The 18,946-nt window shown below is 53.7% G+C and overlaps 7 protein-coding genes across 7 annotated transcripts; 6 read left to right on the top strand and 1 right to left on the bottom strand.

The window, feature by feature from the left end:
• Positions 1 to 558: 558 nt before the first annotated feature.
• On the top strand, positions 559 to 1,614 carry PHYSODRAFT_472776 (hypothetical protein; the record flags this gene model as incomplete). The annotated part of the gene is made up of 1 exon (XM_009519668.1): positions 559 to 1,614. The coding sequence occupies one exon, from the start codon at positions 559 to 561 to the stop codon at positions 1,612 to 1,614; it is 1,056 nt and encodes a 351-aa protein (XP_009517963.1).
• Positions 1,615 to 1,882: 268 nt separating this feature from the next.
• On the top strand, positions 1,883 to 3,071 carry PHYSODRAFT_310488 (hypothetical protein; the record flags this gene model as incomplete). The annotated part of the gene is made up of 4 exons (XM_009519667.1): positions 1,883 to 1,951; positions 2,019 to 2,234; positions 2,304 to 2,578; positions 2,651 to 3,071. The coding sequence occupies 4 exons, from the start codon at positions 1,883 to 1,885 to the stop codon at positions 3,069 to 3,071; spliced, it is 981 nt and encodes a 326-aa protein (XP_009517962.1).
• Positions 3,072 to 3,141: 70 nt separating this feature from the next.
• On the bottom strand, positions 3,142 to 3,492 carry PHYSODRAFT_257898 (hypothetical protein; the record flags this gene model as incomplete). Its single annotated transcript, XM_009519666.1, has 2 exons — positions 3,142 to 3,246; positions 3,295 to 3,492. The coding sequence occupies 2 exons, from the start codon at positions 3,490 to 3,492 to the stop codon at positions 3,142 to 3,144; spliced, it is 303 nt and encodes a 100-aa protein (XP_009517961.1).
• A 5,123-nt stretch (positions 3,493 to 8,615) lies between these two features.
• Positions 8,616 to 9,129, top strand: PHYSODRAFT_476354 (hypothetical protein; the record flags this gene model as incomplete). Its single annotated transcript, XM_009519665.1, has 2 exons — positions 8,616 to 8,747; positions 8,842 to 9,129. 2 exons carry the CDS (start codon positions 8,616 to 8,618, stop codon positions 9,127 to 9,129), a joined length of 420 nt encoding a protein of 139 aa, XP_009517960.1.
• A 564-nt stretch (positions 9,130 to 9,693) lies between these two features.
• PHYSODRAFT_475146 (hypothetical protein) lies at positions 9,694 to 10,839 on the top strand (the record flags this gene model as incomplete). Its single annotated transcript, XM_009519664.1, has 2 exons — positions 9,694 to 10,470; positions 10,615 to 10,839. The coding sequence occupies 2 exons, from the start codon at positions 9,694 to 9,696 to the stop codon at positions 10,837 to 10,839; spliced, it is 1,002 nt and encodes a 333-aa protein (XP_009517959.1).
• Positions 10,840 to 13,681: 2,842 nt separating this feature from the next.
• Positions 13,682 to 14,149, top strand: PHYSODRAFT_426840 (hypothetical protein; the record flags this gene model as incomplete). Its single annotated transcript, XM_009519663.1, has 1 exon — positions 13,682 to 14,149. A coding segment is annotated over one exon (468 nt), but the record flags the coding sequence as incomplete, so codon positions are not given.
• Positions 14,150 to 17,556: 3,407 nt separating this feature from the next.
• Positions 17,557 to 18,908, top strand: PHYSODRAFT_538595 (hypothetical protein). Its single transcript, XM_009519662.1, has one exon. It carries the CDS (start codon positions 17,563 to 17,565, stop codon positions 18,691 to 18,693), a length of 1,131 nt encoding a protein of 376 aa, XP_009517957.1. The 5' UTR covers positions 17,557 to 17,562; the 3' UTR covers positions 18,694 to 18,908.
• Positions 18,909 to 18,946: the final 38 nt, after the last annotated feature.

Here is an 18,946-nt window from a genome sequence, read left to right as displayed (position 1 = left end):
AGAGCGATTGGCGGTTTCCTACCCGCCAATCCATGCCATTCTGCTCGTATCTCCGTCGATTGGCTCTCAAATGCTGATCGCGGATGTTAGGGGAAGCGCTCACAATCTTAGGCAGAATTAGCACTAAATAAGCGTTGATAGTCCTTTTATGACTCTAATTCCGCCTGAATTAACAGCTCACCCGCCAAAATACGTGAAAGACACAATACATGAATCGTCATCACGGCGATTGCGTTGTTTGCGCGGCACTTCAACGGATTTGGAGTGTTTGCGCGCCCTCACATCAACCCGCAAAGATTGCGGCGCCGCGCGTCGATGGTGTCTGTCGGCACAGAGGCAGCATGCTGCCATGCTGGCCATCTCCATCGAGGTGCAACCTGAAGTTGAACGATACTAGTGTTGCCATCGGAGTCGGAACTTCCTCTATCACACAAGTGCACAGACACACCTGTGCCCACAGGCACGGCGAATACCTTACCACGCCGCCTAGTACCAGCTCCGGTAGCTAGATCACTCTTCAAAATCCATCGCCCAACGTAGTCCACTACCGAACGCACCATGGTTCTTTCAGAATCGATCGTTCGCGTCGCTGCCGTCCAAGCTGAACCCGAATGGCTCGACCTGCAAGCCGGTGTCAAGAAGACGTGTTCCTTGATCGCTAAAGCCGCAGAAGCCGGCGCTCAGCTCGTGTCCTTCTCGGAATGCTTCATCCCGGGCTACCCCGCGTGGATCTGGACTCGGCCAGTGGACCCGGAGCTCACCGTCAAGTACATCGAGAACTCGCTCAAGGTCGACTCCCCGGAGATGCAGACGATCTGCGCGGCTGCGGCCAAGCACAACATCAACGTCGTGCTAGGGTTCTCCGAGAACGACCACAACTCGTTGTACATGGCGCAAGCCACGATCTCCGGAGCCACCGGCGAGATCCTCATGAAGCGCCGCAAGTTCAAGCCTACGCACGTCGAGCGCACGGTCTTCGGAGAAGCGTCGGGGTCCTCGTTGATGAACGTCGTGGATCTTCCGATCGGCAAGGTCGGCGCTCTCAACTGCTGGGAGCACATCCAGCCACTGCTCAAGTACCACACGTTCCTGCAGCGCGAAGAGATCCACGTGAGCTCGTGGTCAGCTCTGGACCCGTTCGTGGATGGAGACGCTGGTCACTGGGGTATGAGCCGCGAGGGAAGTCACTGCGCTGGACAGCAGTACGCGGTGGAAGGTGGGTGCTTTGTCATACACACGACCGCTGTCACCTCGCAACGCGGCATTGACATCATGAAGACCCAGGGCGATCCCAACTACGGCACTCCGGGAGGAGGGTGCTCGGCCATTTACGGGCCTGACGGTCGTCGGCTGACTAAGTGGCTCTCGGAGACGGAAGAAGGCTTGGTGTTTGCTGATCTCGACAAGAAGCTGCTCATCGCTGCGCGCACGCTGGTGGACAGCTGCGGACACTACAGTCGCCCCGATATGCTGTGGCTGGGCGCCGAAGCCCGCGAACGCAGACACGTCGACTATCAGGGCGCGCCGGAACTGAAGATGGAGAAGCCTGAGAAGTCGGACACTTCGAGCGAATCGAGCGACGACAAAGCAGGACTGGTTGGTCGGGGGCAGTGACTGTCGGTTGTTTTTAGCTTGGTAATGTGAATCCTACTGCCTTGTCGTATTACTTGCCAGAGTCGTTCACTTACCGTATGAGTTCTGGTCCACATCTCAGGGTCTGTAGGACGAGCATTTGTTTATAAAATTAGGATTTTTAAAAAATCCTAATTGTTTAAAAAAAAGAAAACTAAGGACCAACATGTAATAGGTTATTATAGGACAGGTTCCTGTACTCTCATTGGCCCTCGAGTAAAAGAACATTTTTTCACCAACAAGTGAAGTTATGGTGGACTCAGCGCCTCAAAAGAAGCGGAAGCGGAAATACCGCAAGTCCACTCACGCCATTCTCAAGGTAAGCAGGGGGTGACCGTGTTTACTTCGAGCCCCTTCGTCTCACCGCTGCATGTACCACGTGGCAGGAGGAGAAGGAGGCTCTGCTGCTGGAGATCGACACGTTGACTGCACGTCTCGAGGACCTCAAGACCAAAACCTTTGGAAGCCCTGATGGAGAGGAGGAGAGGGACCGGCGATGCAAGGACAAAATGGTGGAGAACCGCTTATTACGGCGAGCTGTTCAGGACCAGCAAGACCAGTTCACCTCCGTCCACGCGCTCACAAATGAATACTCGCTCACTGTAAGGATTTGATCGTGGAAGACTCGTCGGTTGTGGCACTAACAGGCACTGTACTTGTACTATTGGTAGGACACGGAGGTGGGGAGCGCGCTGCATCGGTTCATCCACTTAGACAAGGGTGAGAGTTCTCGGCGGACTGCACTCAGGGCGATAAAAGACGGCGTGATCGCTCGCGGGCTCCACCTGCTACAGCGCCGGAAACCCCAAATCCACCAACCGTGGCGACCGATGCACGACGACCACGCGTTCGAAGCGTCGATCGGTGACTACTACGCGTCATCTTTCGCCATCATGCCCTTCAAGCGGTTCAACACCGTGCAACAAGCATTCGCTGCGCTCATCACGTACTTCAGCAACCTCGAGATCAGCCGCTCCGAGAATTTCGGCAGCGTGACCATCCGCGAGGACAACGACAGCTTCAATGCGGACGTCGCGCAGAACCGCCTAGTAACGACCACGCAGAGTGGGCACCAAATGGAGTCGAATACGGTCTTCTTCTCCAAGCTCGTGGGGGAAGGCAGCGAGATAGGCCAACAGCGCGGATACGGGATTGTTGTTTGCGACTTTGTGGATGAAGATGATCGGTACCCCTTCCACTCGGAGGCAAGAGTTCGGAGAGACTTGAGCTCAGTCCTGGAGATCAGCTCCTACGTTCGGCAAAACCCGACAGGGGCCAAGGGAGAGCAAGAAATTGTGGTGGTTCTGACACGATGGGTCCATACACGACTGCATTATCCTGGCTTCACGATACGTCCTGACGACTGGGACGAGATGTGCCAGAATACAGAGCGGTGGATGCAGCTACTGCGGCCGCCCTTATTGGAAACACTGGTGTAAGGTATGGCATGGTAATACCGTGAACGATGTGAAGGGCGATCACTGGCATCGTGTTAGCTGTTATGTGATGCTACGTGCTATCGGTAGTCGCAGTCTGAATTTTCGGAGAATGGAGAGCCACGAAGTCTTGACCAAGCTTGTCATGGTTCTGGCTCTGCTGCTGAGGCGAAGCAGCCTGGAATGGTTTAAGCAGTTGGCTGCCGTCGGAGCTTGAAGTACACACCTGCAGTTCCAAGTCTTCAACCTCGACTCCAACTGCTTGCTCCGCGCGAGACTTCTTGGGGTGATAGATGAAACACAACATCATCTGCATAATCCCCAGCGCGGCACCAGCGGCATTTAGGATCATCACGAATTTGTCCGGGGCGAGAAGGCACAGCACGACCCAGAGCAGGCAGTTGACTGCGTTGGCGAGACACATGTGAAGGGCAACGACGCAGCGGACTTGGTTTGCACGACCTTCCCGATAGTCGCCAGTGGTGATCCGAACATTGCGACGGACGTGACGATCGAGATCCACCCGACAGTCGTGTTGACTCCGTGACGAGATTGGTGCGTGGCAGACGTTGTCAAAGCGACGACGGTGTAAATGATCACCAGCACCACGATGAGTACGCTGACTGCGTACACTCGGCGGACGGACGCGCGATCTAAAGAGAACTTGTAGAAGACGCCGATGAATACGACGGACGTGATGACACCAAACACCGAGATCGCGAACAACGGGAAGAGATAGCTATATATCCCTTCCGGACATAATATGAAACACTTCTGGGGGGTCTTGCAAAAATGGCCTTGGAACCAAGTCAAAATGTTTTCGCGGCCGCTAGGGCACATCAGGGCTAGAGGAGATGGCGTTGATTTTATCCGTGGCAACCGCGAGGCCCCATACCAAAAATTGAATGCATTAACGCTACGGACAGGAGACCCATAGTAATCATGATACTGTTAGAAAAGGCAATCAGGACATTATGTGAAACACAAGGAAAAACGATATATTTGGTTTACCGGACGTCTATAGACTATCAGACGATGTACTAGTAGTTAGAAGCAGCCTACCAAAGTATATAAAAGCATTGGAGGCCACTTGCATATGGGTCACTTAGCTGTATAATATGGTAGAGTTAGCTCCCATCCAACTGAGGTCGTTGCCGGCTCGTTGCTTACCCCCTACGACTTCGCACTCTCTCTATCGATCATACTAGCCTTTGTTAGGACCGTAACATCCATCTAGAGTAGATTGAGTCCGTAGCAATGTTCGCTTGGCACCTTTAATCATCACTTGCTCACACCCTGTTGCAGGTCCCATACAACGTTGAGCCAATGGTCTCGACTAAGTACAAATTTACATTAACTGCTCCGTTTTGAACAAGAGGTAGCAATCGAAAGCTTAGAATGTGGAGAATACACCTGGTTAGCTCATTCTGCATAAAACCGCGCACTGAATTGACATTATGTGGGAACTTGTGTTTTCACCATATGATTTGCTAATACAAATCCCAAGTAATAAGTGTTTCAGAATAGTGGACTGTTTCACGTTTTGTCCGGAGGGGATACCTCGCATCACTGAACGAAAAAAAATATTTTCATTCTGTGAAGTAGGTAGCATGGTAGCATAGGCTAAGGGTTATAGGGCAGAAGCTCGCAAGTCATCAAATACGGACGTTGGTTTTCATTAGTGGCCACGACGTAAGCTCTCCACGGAGTCGTCCATGATTCATAGAGGCATGCTCAGAATAACTAGTATTAATAGCTTGGGCGAAGACTGCTCGAATATCCGGGAAGATTGGAAAACAATCTGGTGTGCTCTACCTTTGGCTTGCGTAAAACACTGACGCTCTTCCCGTAACTAATGGATAATTGATGGTCTCGTGCCGTATGAAATGAAATGAGATACATTTTCGCGTAGCCGAAGTTATACCTGCGCTAGACTCAATTTTGCTAGTCGGTGGCATAGAGTGGTGTACGCATATGTCGGGTCTCCCGCTGCAGACAGCGAGTCGAGGATTGATGTCATGAGTGCCTTCCATCTTGTCTTGTCCAGTGCTAGTTGTCAAAGTTCGTCAAGATCGCGCGCGCAGCGCAGTCGGTATCCGGAGCCACTTGAAACGGGGTCTGCGTCCAGTACTAGCGGCAACGTTGTGCGCGGTCGGCCGCGCCACTTAGCTGCATCGCTTGGAGCAAAGTAGGCCGCCATTTGAACGTACACCGGGATCTCAGGGCGCCGCAGGATGTGGCCAAAGAGGCCCCACCTAAACGCCGTGATCCGGTGTTGGAGCGGCCGCTCGTTGCAGATCTCGTAGAGGCCTTGATTGGAGACGTGGCGAGGGTGGCGGATATTGAGTACGTTGCGTAGCTGCCGGCGGTGAAAGCTCTCCAGGCTGTGGAGCTCTAACTGCGTCAGAGCCCAGGTCCCGCTGTTGTAGAGTAGAACCGGCAACACGTAGCAGTTGTAGAGGCGAATCCTGGTCTTGTCCGTCGTGACGTGCGGCCGCAGCCACACCGCCCAGAACCGATTGAGGGCCGCTGTTGCCAGTGTCTTCGTCTGTTGATATCTTCAGCATCGTCGAGTAGTGATCCGAGCTTTTTAGTTGATCGCCATGTCTCCTCCGCGGCTCGGGTGTGTCTGGTTTCGCCTGCTGACCGGACGTGCCGTTGAATCCTTGTAAGCTCGGTCTTGGAAACATTCATGTGGAGCGACCATCGCGCGAGGATCGCCGGTGCGCGCTCGAGGATGAGGTCGAACACTGCCGAGTCGCGGCAGATGAAGTCTGCGTCGTCTGCGTAAACCACCATTTGCTCCAGGAGCTGGAATGAGACATCTAGTTCTCTAGCTACATCTCTAAGAGCTGCCTCTAAGTAAACTACAAATAAGATCGGCGAGAGTGAGTCGCCCTGAGGGGTGCCCGTATTACTCTCGAATGGAGCGAGCGTTTTGGACCCTGCTCGAAGTGCCAGCGTGGTGTTAGTCAGGAGCGTCCGGATAAGTCGGACGTCATCACGGGTCAGGAAGGTCTCCAGAACCGAGAGAAGCCGCTGCCGGTCGATAGTGTCGAATGCCCTGGAGAGGTCGATGCCGAGGACGTGAATATTTTCTTGGTAGCGTTGGGCCCGGGCACAAAGCCATCGATGTGTCCATACCGGGTCAGCGGTGTTGCGGTTTATTCTGAAGCCGCTCTGGTTGGGCGACAGAAAGCGGTCTACGGCTGGGGAGATCCGCCGGAGTGCAACTAGCGAGACAGCTTTCCTGATGCTGTTTAGGAGGACGATTGGGCGGAGACTTGAGCATGCCCCGCGCGGTTTGTTCGGCTTAGGGAGGCACAGCAGCGTGCCTGCCCCGAGGTCGAGAGGTTCTCCACGTTCAAAACTTTTGTTCAGCAGAGTAGCAAGGCGCGGAGCCAGCTCATCAGCTCCATATTTGAGGAGCTCGGCTGGGATGTCATCGGGGCCAGACGCTCGGCGGTTATTTAGTTGACGTAGCGCTTGGCGGACCTCGTCGGCCGTGATGGGGCAGTCGAGTGCGCGGGCTTCATGGTCAGGTGCGATGGGTGATCGCGTAGGTATGCAAACCGGGACTGAAAGTGTGAGCGAACACGGGTGTTAGTCGTAGCCTGGCGAAGTATATACTTACCTGTAGAGTCTCGCAGCATTAGCGGATCGGCTTGTCTCGGTTTGATTGCGCGCACAGCTTCGTAAAACTCAGCTGTGTCGCTGAGGCTTTCGATCTGGCAGATTTTTTCGTCGAGTTCCTGGTTAGCGAGGTCACGACACCGATACTTGATCTGATGTAAGATTGCGTTACGTTCTCGGCGGAGAGCGCTTGTGTTGTGCTGCGATCATTGTAGATGCGTAGCTGGAGAGCTCGTTGGCGGGCCGAGAGCTCTCGGAGAACGGCATCGTCGTATCTGTGGTGTCGTTGGCGCGGGGAGCTGAAGTCGACTGTCGTTTCGGTTGTCTGCTTGACTAGGTCGAGGGTCGTTTTCCACTGCATGGGGATGGAGAGTGTGTCGGCGTCCTTGTTGTTGGCAAGGGCGTGCTGCAGCGCAGTGCTGTACTTGGCTCGGGTCTCTTCGTCGTGGATGAGCTGGTCACGTGCGAGTCGGAGGGGGCGTTCGGTGCGCTGATGGAGCTTGAATCGTAGTCTCTGAGAGTGTTGAAGCACGAAGTCCGCCGTAACGAGTTTCTGGTCGGACGGTGTGTTGGTTCCACCCCAGGATTAAGCGTCCATGCAAAAGCGCCTGCTGTTCTGTGGACAGAGGATATAATCGATCTGATTGTAGATGCAGACATCGGTCCTGCGTTGGCTCCAAGTGGTCTTGTGCTTCGCGCGTTTTTGGAATAGTGTGTTAGTGGCAAAGAGTCGAAACGAGTCACAAAAGTTAGCTAGAGCATGGCCGTTGCGGTTGCGCACTCCTCGTGCGTGTGGCCCCAGGAATGATTCGCCGCTTTGTCTCCGGCCTAGTTTGGTGTTGAAGTCTCCAGTAAGGATCGTGATATCGCGGCTTGGCATGGACGTTAGAGAGTCATGTAGGTCCATGTAGAAACGATCGACATCCTGGAGGGGCCGACCGCTGTGGGGCGCATATGTAGAGACGATGTTGCGCGGCCTGTATGGGGCAGTATCAGTTGGAGGACGCCGATGCGGTCACAGTGAGCCCTGTAGCGCCACAGGTATGGTCGCAGGCGTGCTGAGACGGCAAAGCCGACGCCGTGGTTTTCCTGTGTAGCGGGTAGAGTTAGTAGAGTGTAGTCACCGATGAGCTTCCGACCGAGTGTGGGTATCTTGGTCTCTTGGAGGCCAAGGACGTCGACTTTGTAGCGCTGGAGATCTCGTAGTAGTGTGTCATATTGCCTGCGGTGCGAGTTGAACGACTGGACATTAAACGTGCCTACACGGAGGCGGTTAGTCTGGTTAGGACGAGATGGAGGAGGGGGTTTGACAGCGGGGACTGCTGGTGAGCGGAGGCTAAGACCCGCAAAGGACTTGCAGATGCCCGAGAGCACCTGCCGGAAGCCCGAGACCAGCATCATGCTGGCCACGCGTTCCGGGGGAGGACTCTCGTGCCGTATATGAATGTAATCTATTGCACACGCTAAATATTTGCAGGGTGGCAAAACAGTACCAGCAATAGCCAGGATAGCACCAAACCACATATCGGATAGCTGTCTGGAGATGAAAGCGATGGGGGCATATATCCTCCCTCATGTTGGAGTCACGAGCCGTGTCAATGTATTATAGGAAGGAGTAACAAGGCTGCCGCTACGAAGCAGTTCAGTCACGAGGACTTACATTAAAAGACTTAGCCTGAGACATCTTGCACCTGGCAAACCATGAAGTGATCCGACTGATTGCGTTTTCATACAAATTCAAAGATGTGGGCCTTACGGTGCCTAGATTATCATTTCGTCCTACATTATGTGATCGAGGAGTTAAGCGGCTTTGCCCTATTAGCATGTAAGTTCCACCATAAGTTTCTCTGCAGTCCAAGCAGCGTCCTCACTTTGAAACTTGCGATCAACTGAAGCAATCACCTCGATCTAACCATGAGCACCACCAAGAAGACCGTCTTCATCACGGGAAGCACGCGCGGCATCCGCCTCGCCCTGGCGACTTACTACACCAAGGCTGGCTGGAACGTCGTTGGCACGGCCCGTGCCAACAGCAACACCGACAAGGTGCGCGCACCGAAAGCACACTCTTTATTCTGCCCATTGCTAACGCTAACTGCAATGTACATTCCTCTAGCTCGCCGCACTCTCGCCCTTCAAGATCGTCACGATCGACACGACTAACGAAGAGTCCGTGGCCGATGTGGCTCGTCAGCTGGAGGGCGTGGCCATCGACCTGCTCATCAACAACGCGGGCACTGGCTGGCTCACGGAGATCGTCGAGCCCACCAAGGCCATGTTTCTGAGTGTGTACGAGGTCAACGTTGTGGGTCCGTTCCTCGTCACGCGAGCGCTGCAGCCCAACCTGCAGCTGGCCTCCGTCGCGCAGATCTCGTCACTTCTGGGCAGCATCAGCAGCAGGGATGGGAAGTTTGAAATAAAGATGTAGATAGATGTGGATTTTGTAATTTAATTTATTTATTTTTTGATCCACAATTCAAAATCGAATTGGGGAGAAGTGGCTGGTTGGTGCTGCAATAGCCAGCGCCACTTACCCAGTCTCATTGCTCAATCTACCATGTCGATCACAAACAAGGGGATCGCCTCAGCATTCTTTAAGCCCTTGGGCGACCCCCGTCAAGGCGACACGCGTCACCAGTGCCAACACTGCCCCGAGATCATCAAGAAGTCTGGCTCAGGCTACACAAACCTGACATCGCACGTCAAAGTCAAGCACAGCAGAGACTACATCGACATAACGCTTGCTGCTGTTCGCAGCGGTACAGCGTTCATCCTCAAGCCTGTGAGTCCTCGGTAGCATGACCTTCACGACTGGTTGCGCTGGATCGCGGCGGAGAACTTGCCGCTTTCTTTCTGCGAGAAAAAACTGACTCGGCAGAACACTACACTTTCTTCTATCTCCGCCAAGACGCTCAAGCTCTACATCCATCTCGTAGCAAACAGCATTCGCATCAAGATACAGTCGCTTCTTCCCAAGATGTTCGGGCTCGTTATGGACGGGTGGACAGCTTCGTGCCGCCATTACGTTGCTCTGTTTGCGGTGTACTGGGATTCGACCTGTGGGGCTGATGCAGACGAGCGTCGCTGCAAAAGTCGTCGCTACATCCTGCATGCCTTTTGTCCACTCGACGACGAGTCTGACATGGGTTCACAGGCCCACTATGACTTCATTGCGGACCCTCTTTCCGTTTATGAATGTCCGTGGTCTCGAGTGTCATTCCTGGTGGGTGATAATTGCTCAACGAATCAATGTATCGGCCGGAAAGAAGGGGCCCTCCCGTTAATCGGCTGTGCAAGTCATAGATTTAATTTAGCGGTGAGGGCCTTCTTGGAGGCGCACGAGACGATGGTCGAGAAGGTGCACAAGTTCATGAAGAAGCTGGCAACCGTGAAGGGCAGGGCGGTTCTGAAGAAGATTAGCAAGTTGCACCCCAAGCTCAATAACGTTACGCGCTGGTCGAGCACGTATGAGATGCTGGAGCGCTTTGTAGCGCTGCACCCCCACGTGAAGATGCTGGAGTTCAAGGACCTGGAGAAGATTCGGATCGTGGACCTGCTCTTCATCCCGCACGAGTTCGCGCAGGCTGAAGAGCTGCTAGCCCAGCTTGCCAACTTGGAGGAGGCCACCCGAGAGCTGCAGAAGGAGGAGTTGACACTCGCAGCCGCGCGAGATCTCTTCGATCTCGCTATCAAGCGCTACCCGTGCATGAAGAAGGATCTGTCCACGACGTCGTCTCATGTTGTCACCCCGCAACTGGAAACAGGGCTTGTCAAGTTGCAGCGGGGAGAAGGGCTAGATGCGCGGGAACGGGCTGCGTGTGCTCCTTTCAAGAGAGCAAGCGTGGTGGCGGAGGAGGAGAAGGAGAAGCAGTGGTTTGTTAGCGCTGCGTACAAGAGGCGCAAGACTACGAAGAAGAATGCTTCGTACGTCGACGTCTCGTACATACCGCCAACGTCAAACGTTTGCGAGCGGTTTTTCTCCTCTGCAAAACTCGTGTACTCGGACTTGAGGAAGAAGATGGACTACGAAACGCTCGAGGACGTCATGATGCTCAAGTACAACGACGCGCTGTGGAATGCATACACAGTGCAGAGTATTTGTGCACGTCACCCTGCTACTTGCAGTACCGTAGATTAATTCTTGGTGTAAATGTGAATAATTCGAATGATTTTATTTTTCTGTTCCTGAGACAAACATGCATAATTAATTCGAATATTTCCCACCCCTGATCACGCGGACGAGCACGCCAGCACCTTCAACGGCCAGTACACGTACAGCTCGTCCAAGGCGGCGCTCAACATGATAAGCCGCTCGTTGGCGAGGGACCTGTGCGACAGCAAGGTGGCCGTCGTGGTGGTTCACCCCGGGAAAGGTTTTAAACAGGTCTTATGCAGGCCTGGTCCTGTTTTGGTCCTACGACATCTAAACGAGACCGAACGGGAAATAAGTATGATTTTCCCGGTGGTCTCGTTTGGATGCCGAGACCCAAATGGTATCACTACGAAACACGCTAATTTTAGACCCTCTTCACTTTGATATAAAATATCGTGATATTTAGTAGTAGTAGTAGTAGATGATATAGCTTAGTATTTTGGGGCTAGTTGACTTAGAGTACTGCTGGGGATTATAATTTGGTTCACAACATGTCTGAAATTCGGTACATGTCCGTGTGGTAGACGAATATTGCATAACAACAATGGAAACGGTGTACTAAAGGTAGAATTGGTCAATATAGGATAATTTCTAGATCAATTTATCTTCCTCGTACGTTTAGTATCGAGGACCTTTAAGTTTACGAAGCTATTACTATCGTTTGAATAGGCGGTTGAAAAAGGTTATGTAAAGGCAACGACGACAAATGGAGGGGCTAGCCACCCCTTTAGCTGCGCCCGGTAAAGCGGTAGTCGCCATTTGATCAGAGCTGGCCCCTTCATCCAATGTTTGTTATATTCAAATAACCGTTAGTTTGCTGAGAGTACTAAGTGTACCGGACTGAAGACTGGATCTCAACATCTCGATCTAAATCGTAGTTTGGGCCATTCCAAGTTTAATCTTACAGAGGTGGTCTATGTAACAGGGTGCTACCCTTAGAACATCCCAAGATTTTTAATATTATTGCATGGTGGAACTATTCCATCAAAACTCGGCCTTATTGTCTATTTCAAATCTTTAGACTATTTATTCCCAACATCATGAGATTGTCCAGGGTTGGGAAGTTGTATATCGATACTGAAAAGACAAAAACGGAAAACTTTCTATAGTGAAGGCTTCCTATAGACTGGATTTCTGAACATTCTCAAGCACTATGCGATTGAACAGGGAGCTCCAAATTCCGTTACGTGGGATTGTGCTGCTAAGAATACCAAAGTTCGAATACTGACGGACTCTTATTGGCTGAACCAATTCGATCTATTAGTAACATTATGCGATTGAACGGGGGTTTCCAAACATACCAGTAGTTACGTAGGTTTAGACTGGTAACAAAAACTTTTGCTGCTGTTGGGCTTTGCTCTAACGGTGTGAATTTGTGTTCATTCGGATTTTTTCTGACAACCCACCAGCTCTTCGCCTTCGCCGCCTCCACCCTGCAACCCCTGCTCTGCGACAAGTCGAGATGCCAACCACCACCGCATCAACTCCGACCTCTTCAAGCCACTGCAGCGACGGTGAATTCGACCAGCAGTGGGAATTTGGCTTCAATTCGGATCGTGGAGGAGCGTCGGCGAGCGACAGTGATGCTGACAGCGATGCTGGCTATCTCTCTCCTGTTTATGGGGATCAAAAACCCTGTTTCAGCAGTGATGACGACAGCGATGATGAAGACTCGCCGACTGGGACTCCCCCGCGAGATATTGAAGTTGACGATGACTCGGTCTCCAGCGGTGGCTCAAGCGTGTCCACTCAAGGGGATGTGACCAGGCTGCCCGGCGGACATGTTCTCGGTTCTTCCCGCTATGACATGGACGACAGCGAAGCCAGCAGCAGTTTGGACGACTCTGACGCATACGACCCTGAAATGGAGACTGTTAGCAGTGAGGACGAAGGCGACGAGCTCGCAGTTCAACCTTCTGCGTCAGGGCGTCAAGGGCATGCGGGAATCGACCTCGTCGCGACAGCGCATCGCACTGTCATCCAACTCAACGGCCATCAGTACACGAAAGCCTGAGAGTCCTCGCGCAAGATTTCCTTCCGGTGCAGCTTTTACCGACGTACTCCGGGGTGCAAAGGGAAAGTCGACTACAGTTTTGCGCGAGATGTGTTCTACAATTTTACGCCACACACTTGTGAAGGGACGGGCCAAGCTCCAAGCCAATACGTTGACGTCACCGAGGAAATGAAGGCCGAGGTTGATGGATTGTCGATTCTGCACCTTTCACACACGGCGTAACAGATTTGGTTGGCGGTCCGCGAGCAGGTTTTCGTCAGAGACGACAGCGCGGTTGTTCAAGGACTGACACGGCATCAAGTCCGGCAACGTGTGTACCGCACGAGACGTGTTCATTTCGGTGGAAACGTGCATGGAATGGTCGAGGTTGCACCGCAGAGCCTGGTTCAAGGGACTACATTGAATTTTTTCCAGTTCCACCACGTCTTTATGGAGGGCGAGCGGCTACAGCGTGTGCTGGGTTGGGCGGACCCTCGACTGCTGGAGTTACTTCGGTATCCGGGCTCGCAGATGCTCGTCGACGGAACTTTCCGGTGCGTCCCGAGGTCGTTCTACCAGTGTGTCGTGTTGATGGTGAGCGACGCAGCAAGTGGCGTGTTCGTGCATTGCGTTTACGCTCTTACAACTGGCAAAACCCATCAACTATACCTAAAGTTGATGCGGTTCATGAATGACTGCACGGGTAGTCGCCTTCAACCTGGGAGTGTCGTCTGCGACTTCGAGGCAGCGCTGATCGATTCAGTGACCGACCAGTTTCCGCACGCCAGGGTTATCGGATGCTTGTTTCACTTCAAGCAAGCGACCCGACGACGCATGATGAAGTTGCGTATCCGACCCCAGGAGATCTCGATTGCGATGGAAGTCGGCGTGTTGGACATGCTAACCGTGATCGTACCTGCTCATGCCGATCCCCACGGAATCAACTATGTCTCCGAGTTGATTATGTCTCGCTGCCGTACCGAAGAGATTGAGTACTCGGCGGTTGGGTGGGATCGTTTCTGGAAGTACTTTCGTCGCACATGGATCAACATTTTTCCAGTCGATGTGTGGAATGTTTATGGCATGGATTTGGGAGTGGTAAGCCGAACCAATAACCCCCTGGAGCGGTTCAACCGGGAACTCAACGCAGCCATCGCTGCGGCACACCCAAGCATCCCCGCTTTCGTATCGACAATCGACACATTATCGCGGCGGTACGTGCAACTGCTTGGCGATATCTCTAATCGCAGAGCTGTTGCCCCAGCTCACGGGGAGATCGAGTTGCCAGTTGCGGTCGGCTTGACATCGCGTGTTAACGCTGCGCGTCGTGAAGCCAGTAGGTCGTCGAACTCACGAACCAGTCGCGCTGGTCGCGCTGGTCGTGCTGCTTCAACTCGAGGTGGCAGGGCAACTTCAACTCGTGATGGCAGGGCAGCTTCAACTCGTGGTGGCAGGGCAACTTCAACTCGCGGTGGCAGGGGTGATCATGGAGGTCTAGCATCGATGCGTTCCCAGGAAGCCCAAGTGGATAGACCAAGTCGGACGGCCCGGGCAGCTAGAGTCGAGCGACGTACAAGCCGGGTTACTCGCAGCATGACTGACAATTAACGGTTGACAGCAGGTTGAAGGCCCTGACACGGTTTGCTTTTTATGCAATTTCCCCTCCAATACATAATACATCTAATTTCCGTTTACGTATACAATTATAGAGTTTTTTATAAACCCTGTTTTGTTAGGATCTTTTTTAGGTCCCATTTGGAGGCTAATTTTATTTCGGTCCTGTTTTGATCCTACGGACCAAAAAAGACCAGACCTGCATAAGACCTGTTTAAAAATCTCCGGATACGTCGACACGGAGCTCACGGGGAACCTTGGAACGCTCAAGCCTACAGGCGTTGCTGCATCCATCGCCACCGTCGTCAACAAGGTGACGATCAAGGACACGGGCAAGTTCCTGAACGCGGACCCCATGTACCCCAACCCAGAGCTGCCGTGGTAAGGTAAACTAGGACTGCGATGCGAACGTGGCAATGGACTACAGACACAATACATGCAGACCACTTGGAGGCTTAATGACATGCGCTTGTGAGTTACGAACCAAATTGAGGAATGAGGAGTTCTTGGCCAAACGGTGGAGCGGAGTACCAGCACTTGGGGTAAGGAGCAACGCTTCCTGAATCGAGCCATTTTTCAATCTCTTTCCAGCAAGATCTCTGAGAAGCTCGAATGACTACTTCGTGAGTCTTCCGGTCCGGAGCCAAATAGTTTGTCGAGCAGGTCCTCGCTTCCCGATCCAGCAGAGCTGTCGTCTTGGACGGTCCAGGAGGGCCGTCGTCAAACAGGGCGTCTTGTCTTGGGGATTGCTTCTGTTCCGGGGATTCGTCCATGGTACCCTCATCGCTAGGCTCCATTTGTTTGTACAAGTCGAAGATGTCCTCTATCGGCATCGCGATTTCGGCGTGAAGCCGCAGAGTGGTTCTTTTTGCTGTTGATCCAGTCCAAGAAACCAGGTTCCCTACTTCCTTCGTCGGCCGAGGAGGGGATATTGGCTGGGGACACGGTACCCGGGGAATCCTTACTGGTGAGCTCCGCGTTTTCGAAGTTTTTGCTGACTTCTTGGGGCAGGAAAATGCGGAATGGAGCTGCAAACTGCGTTTACAAGACGCAGCGGGTTCTAATCGTCTCATCCCTAGATTTGACGTTTTGGTAGAATAACATAAGAAATTCTGGTCGACGTTCCTTATTAAAAGATGAGATGAATAGGAATTGATACATGTACGCACGTGGAGGAGTACGTGTACTACCTAGTGTAGCTACAATAGGACGTGCAGACATCCACTCCGTGGTGCATGACTCCATTCAAACCTACCTCACTAACGCAAAACTGTTCAACAATGGCCGAGGCACAAAGTAATATGGAAGTAATAAGGTAAACTAACGTTAAAAAATTATAGCAAGCGATGGTAGTGGAGACAAACAAAAACTTGTGGTTGTGAGCTCGGAAATCGTCTTTTGCTTGAATCAATCAACGGCTGATTACGTGGGGTCGTGCTTAACGCAAGCATTGTTGCACCGAAGGTGACCAAGATGATGACGAGATCCAAATCGATCAAGCAACTCGCACAGGACAAGAATGCAGACTTGGAGGCCCTTCAACACTCGCTCATGGACAAGTTCACGCGCTACAACAAAGACCCTGACAAGCTGTTCAAGGCGATGAAGCTTAACCCCGAAGTTGCGGCGATTGAGAAACTCGGTGCAGAGCTTGCTGAAATCATTACCGCGTGCCGACACCCTGCGTATCGAGCTAGAGCACCCTTATTAGCGACCAAGGAGGATGGCAAGAAGAGAGACGCGAAGAAGCGCTGCCGTCGGACATGTACACGCAGGATGGGAGGACCGTGTGTGGACGTTGCCACTTGTTGCGCTGCAGCAGAAGCAATTACCGACGCTCGCTCGCGGACTGCCCTTACTGCAACCAGCGTGGACACATCGGTGTCGAGTGCGAAGCTCCCAAGTCGAGACGAAGGGACGGTGGAGGTTAGATCCCAACGAAGGCGCAATACCGCATACGTTGTATTACATGCAAGTAAAGTGCGTGTGTTAGGTGGTGGTAAACTTGTGACGCCAGCACTCACCTACAGGTCGGTGCTGCTGCTAGCTCTGGTTCACCCACGGTGGATGAACGACTCTGGCTGGGTGGATCCCCGAGTCGCCACTCGAGCGATAGCAGACGCCACGGTTCCGCACCTTTAAAAGGGTTAGCGCGAAAGTGAAAGGGTTTATGAGCTTCTCGGTGCGTCGAGTTCGGGCTTGACGACAAGATGTAGTTGGCTAGTCAAAAGTCGCACACCACTTCGATTAAGTACGATCGCAGGATAAATTCTTGCTACATATGAATCGACAACCGACACTGTTCGAGCGTCCAATATTTACTGACCATTCCACACTATGCAGAGCGACGTCTGCACCGTTTGAGACCATCATCGATTGGCGGTGGTTGCATCTCAACTCTTAGCTTCGTTTAACACGTTCTCGAATGCACTGGCGTTCCATTACGCGTGCTCAACGCGATCATGAGCGGGCGCCACGTGCAGCGCCGTCATCGCTGGCGCATGTATTGAATGGAACTGAACCATGCCTGCCACGTGCCATCTTGCCACCCCGACGCAGCATTTGATACAGCACCATCAGTAGATTTTCCTCTCCTATCCAACCTCTCACAACTCAGCCCCCCCCCAATCTGAAGCAACGCAGGACTGGGCCAAAAAGTATGAGAAAACTGCTTCGGGAATCTTCAAGGACGGCCGTCGAAATAGAAAATCCACATGACGCTTTGAACAGCTCTCATTCTGCAATTCGCCGCCCAGGAGAGAGACTCCCAAAGCCACCAGCCGGTGCTGCTCTTCCCCTCGTCTCCCTCTCGTCCTCCCCCCCCCCTCCAGCCTCCCCTTCAGTCCGTGACACGCCGCTCCGCCAGCGTATCCCGTCCGCCTACACAGAGAAAGAGAGAGGAGTCCTCCTTCGTCTTCCTCCTCTCGCCCCCCGTCGGTCCGTTCAGCAGCTCAAGGGGATGCTGAAGGACTGCCCGCAGCACCAGTGGATCAACCAGCGCTCGCACGAAACCCGCACGGCCTTTTGGCAATCGCTCTAAGCCCCGCGCCCCCCTTTCCATTGACCTCCACCCTTTAACTTTAACGTCCATAGGGGCCGGCATGGGCTTCGAGGCGCTGGCCAGCGAGAGTCTGCGCCAGGTGCTCGACTGCCTGAGCATCCGCGAGCAGTTCGCGCTGCTGAGCAGCTCTAAGTCGCTGCTGAGTCGCGAGCCGCTGGCGCCGAGCGTCGTGTCGTACTGCGGCGCGTGCGAGGCGTGTCGCGACAAGACGGAGCATCTGTGCGCCGCCAAGTTCCGGCACGAGTCGGCGGCCTTCTGGTCGGCGGTGCTGCGGCACTCGACGCCCACGGGGCTCACGGAGCTGCGCCTCGCCAGCTGCGACGGGTTCGACCTCTCGGTGCTCAAGAGCGCGGGCGCCAGGGCGGCGCTGGCGCCGCTCAAGGTGCTGGAGCTCAACAGGTGCTCGACCATGGACGCGGAGGCGCTGGACATCGTTGCGGACTGCTGTATGGGCTTGAGAGAGCTTCGCTTCAGGGACATGGCGGTGGACCGCGCGGCGCTCAAGAAGCTGCTGAGCAGGAACAAGGACTCGCTGCGCGTCGTGGACTTGCTGGGCTGCCACACGGTCAAGGGCGAGGACGTTCGCGCTATCGCCCAGTGCACGCAGCTGCGGGACTTGAGTCTCTGGGGCTGCCACAATGTGGACAATGCCGCTATTGTGCACGTGGTGCAGCACTGCGCGCAGCTCGAGCGGCTGAATCTTCGCTACGCGCACAAGGTGGACGACAAGGTGGTGGCGGCGGTGGCCACGCACCTGCCGCAGCTCAAGGACCTCAACCTGCGCTACTGCTACAAGGTCTCGGACAAGGGCGTGCAGACGCTGTGCGAGAAGCTGCCGGGGCTGCGCTCGCTGAACCTGTCGCAGTGTTCGAGACTCACTGACGCCGCTATTATGCAGGTGGCGGCGTCCATGAGCCGCCTCAAGGAGCTGCGTCTCTGGGGCTGCACCAAGCTCACGTCGGACTCGGTCTTCTTCATCTCGGAGGGGCTGCCCGAGCTCACGCTGCTGGATCTGCGCAGTCGTGACAAACTCGAGGCGGTCATCGGCGGCCCCACGGCGCTCAAGTTCCTCATCCAGACGTACCGCAGCAAGCTGGCGAGGTGGGAGCAAGCTCAGGGTGAACAGGCCGGCGTGTTCAAGCGTCACGCGGTGGTTGCCGCCGCCGCGTAGGCGGTCTGGCTGGTCTCATGAGTTGTCGCTCTGCTGTGACGGTGTCGTCTGCGGCCCCTCGCTTCTCCTTTTCTTGCTTGGATATCCCGGCCTGGGATCTGCCTTCAGCATTCCGTGCCTTCCTTCTTCATTTTCGGTCTCGCCGCGCCATGCATGTTCCTGACACTCGAGAGAGCGATAACAAAGGTTAATGCACATTGTGTATCTTCGAAGCTATGGAGCTCTATTGCGTTTACAGCCACCACCAACCACC

Source organism: Phytophthora sojae (assembly GCF_000149755.1).
Source record: "Phytophthora sojae unplaced genomic scaffold PHYSOscaffold_1, whole genome shotgun sequence".
In the NCBI taxonomy this organism is placed as follows: domain Eukaryota; phylum Oomycota; class Peronosporomycetes; order Peronosporales; family Peronosporaceae; genus Phytophthora; species Phytophthora sojae.
Note: the sequence above shows the minus strand (reverse complement) of the source record. Positions and strands in the feature narration are given on the sequence as shown.

Excerpts from the sequence above, each read along its gene's own strand:
- PHYSODRAFT_538595 (XM_009519662.1), top strand. The coding sequence starts at position 17,563 with ATGGGCTTCGAGGCGCTGGCCAGCGAGAGTCTGCGCCAGGTGCTCGAC.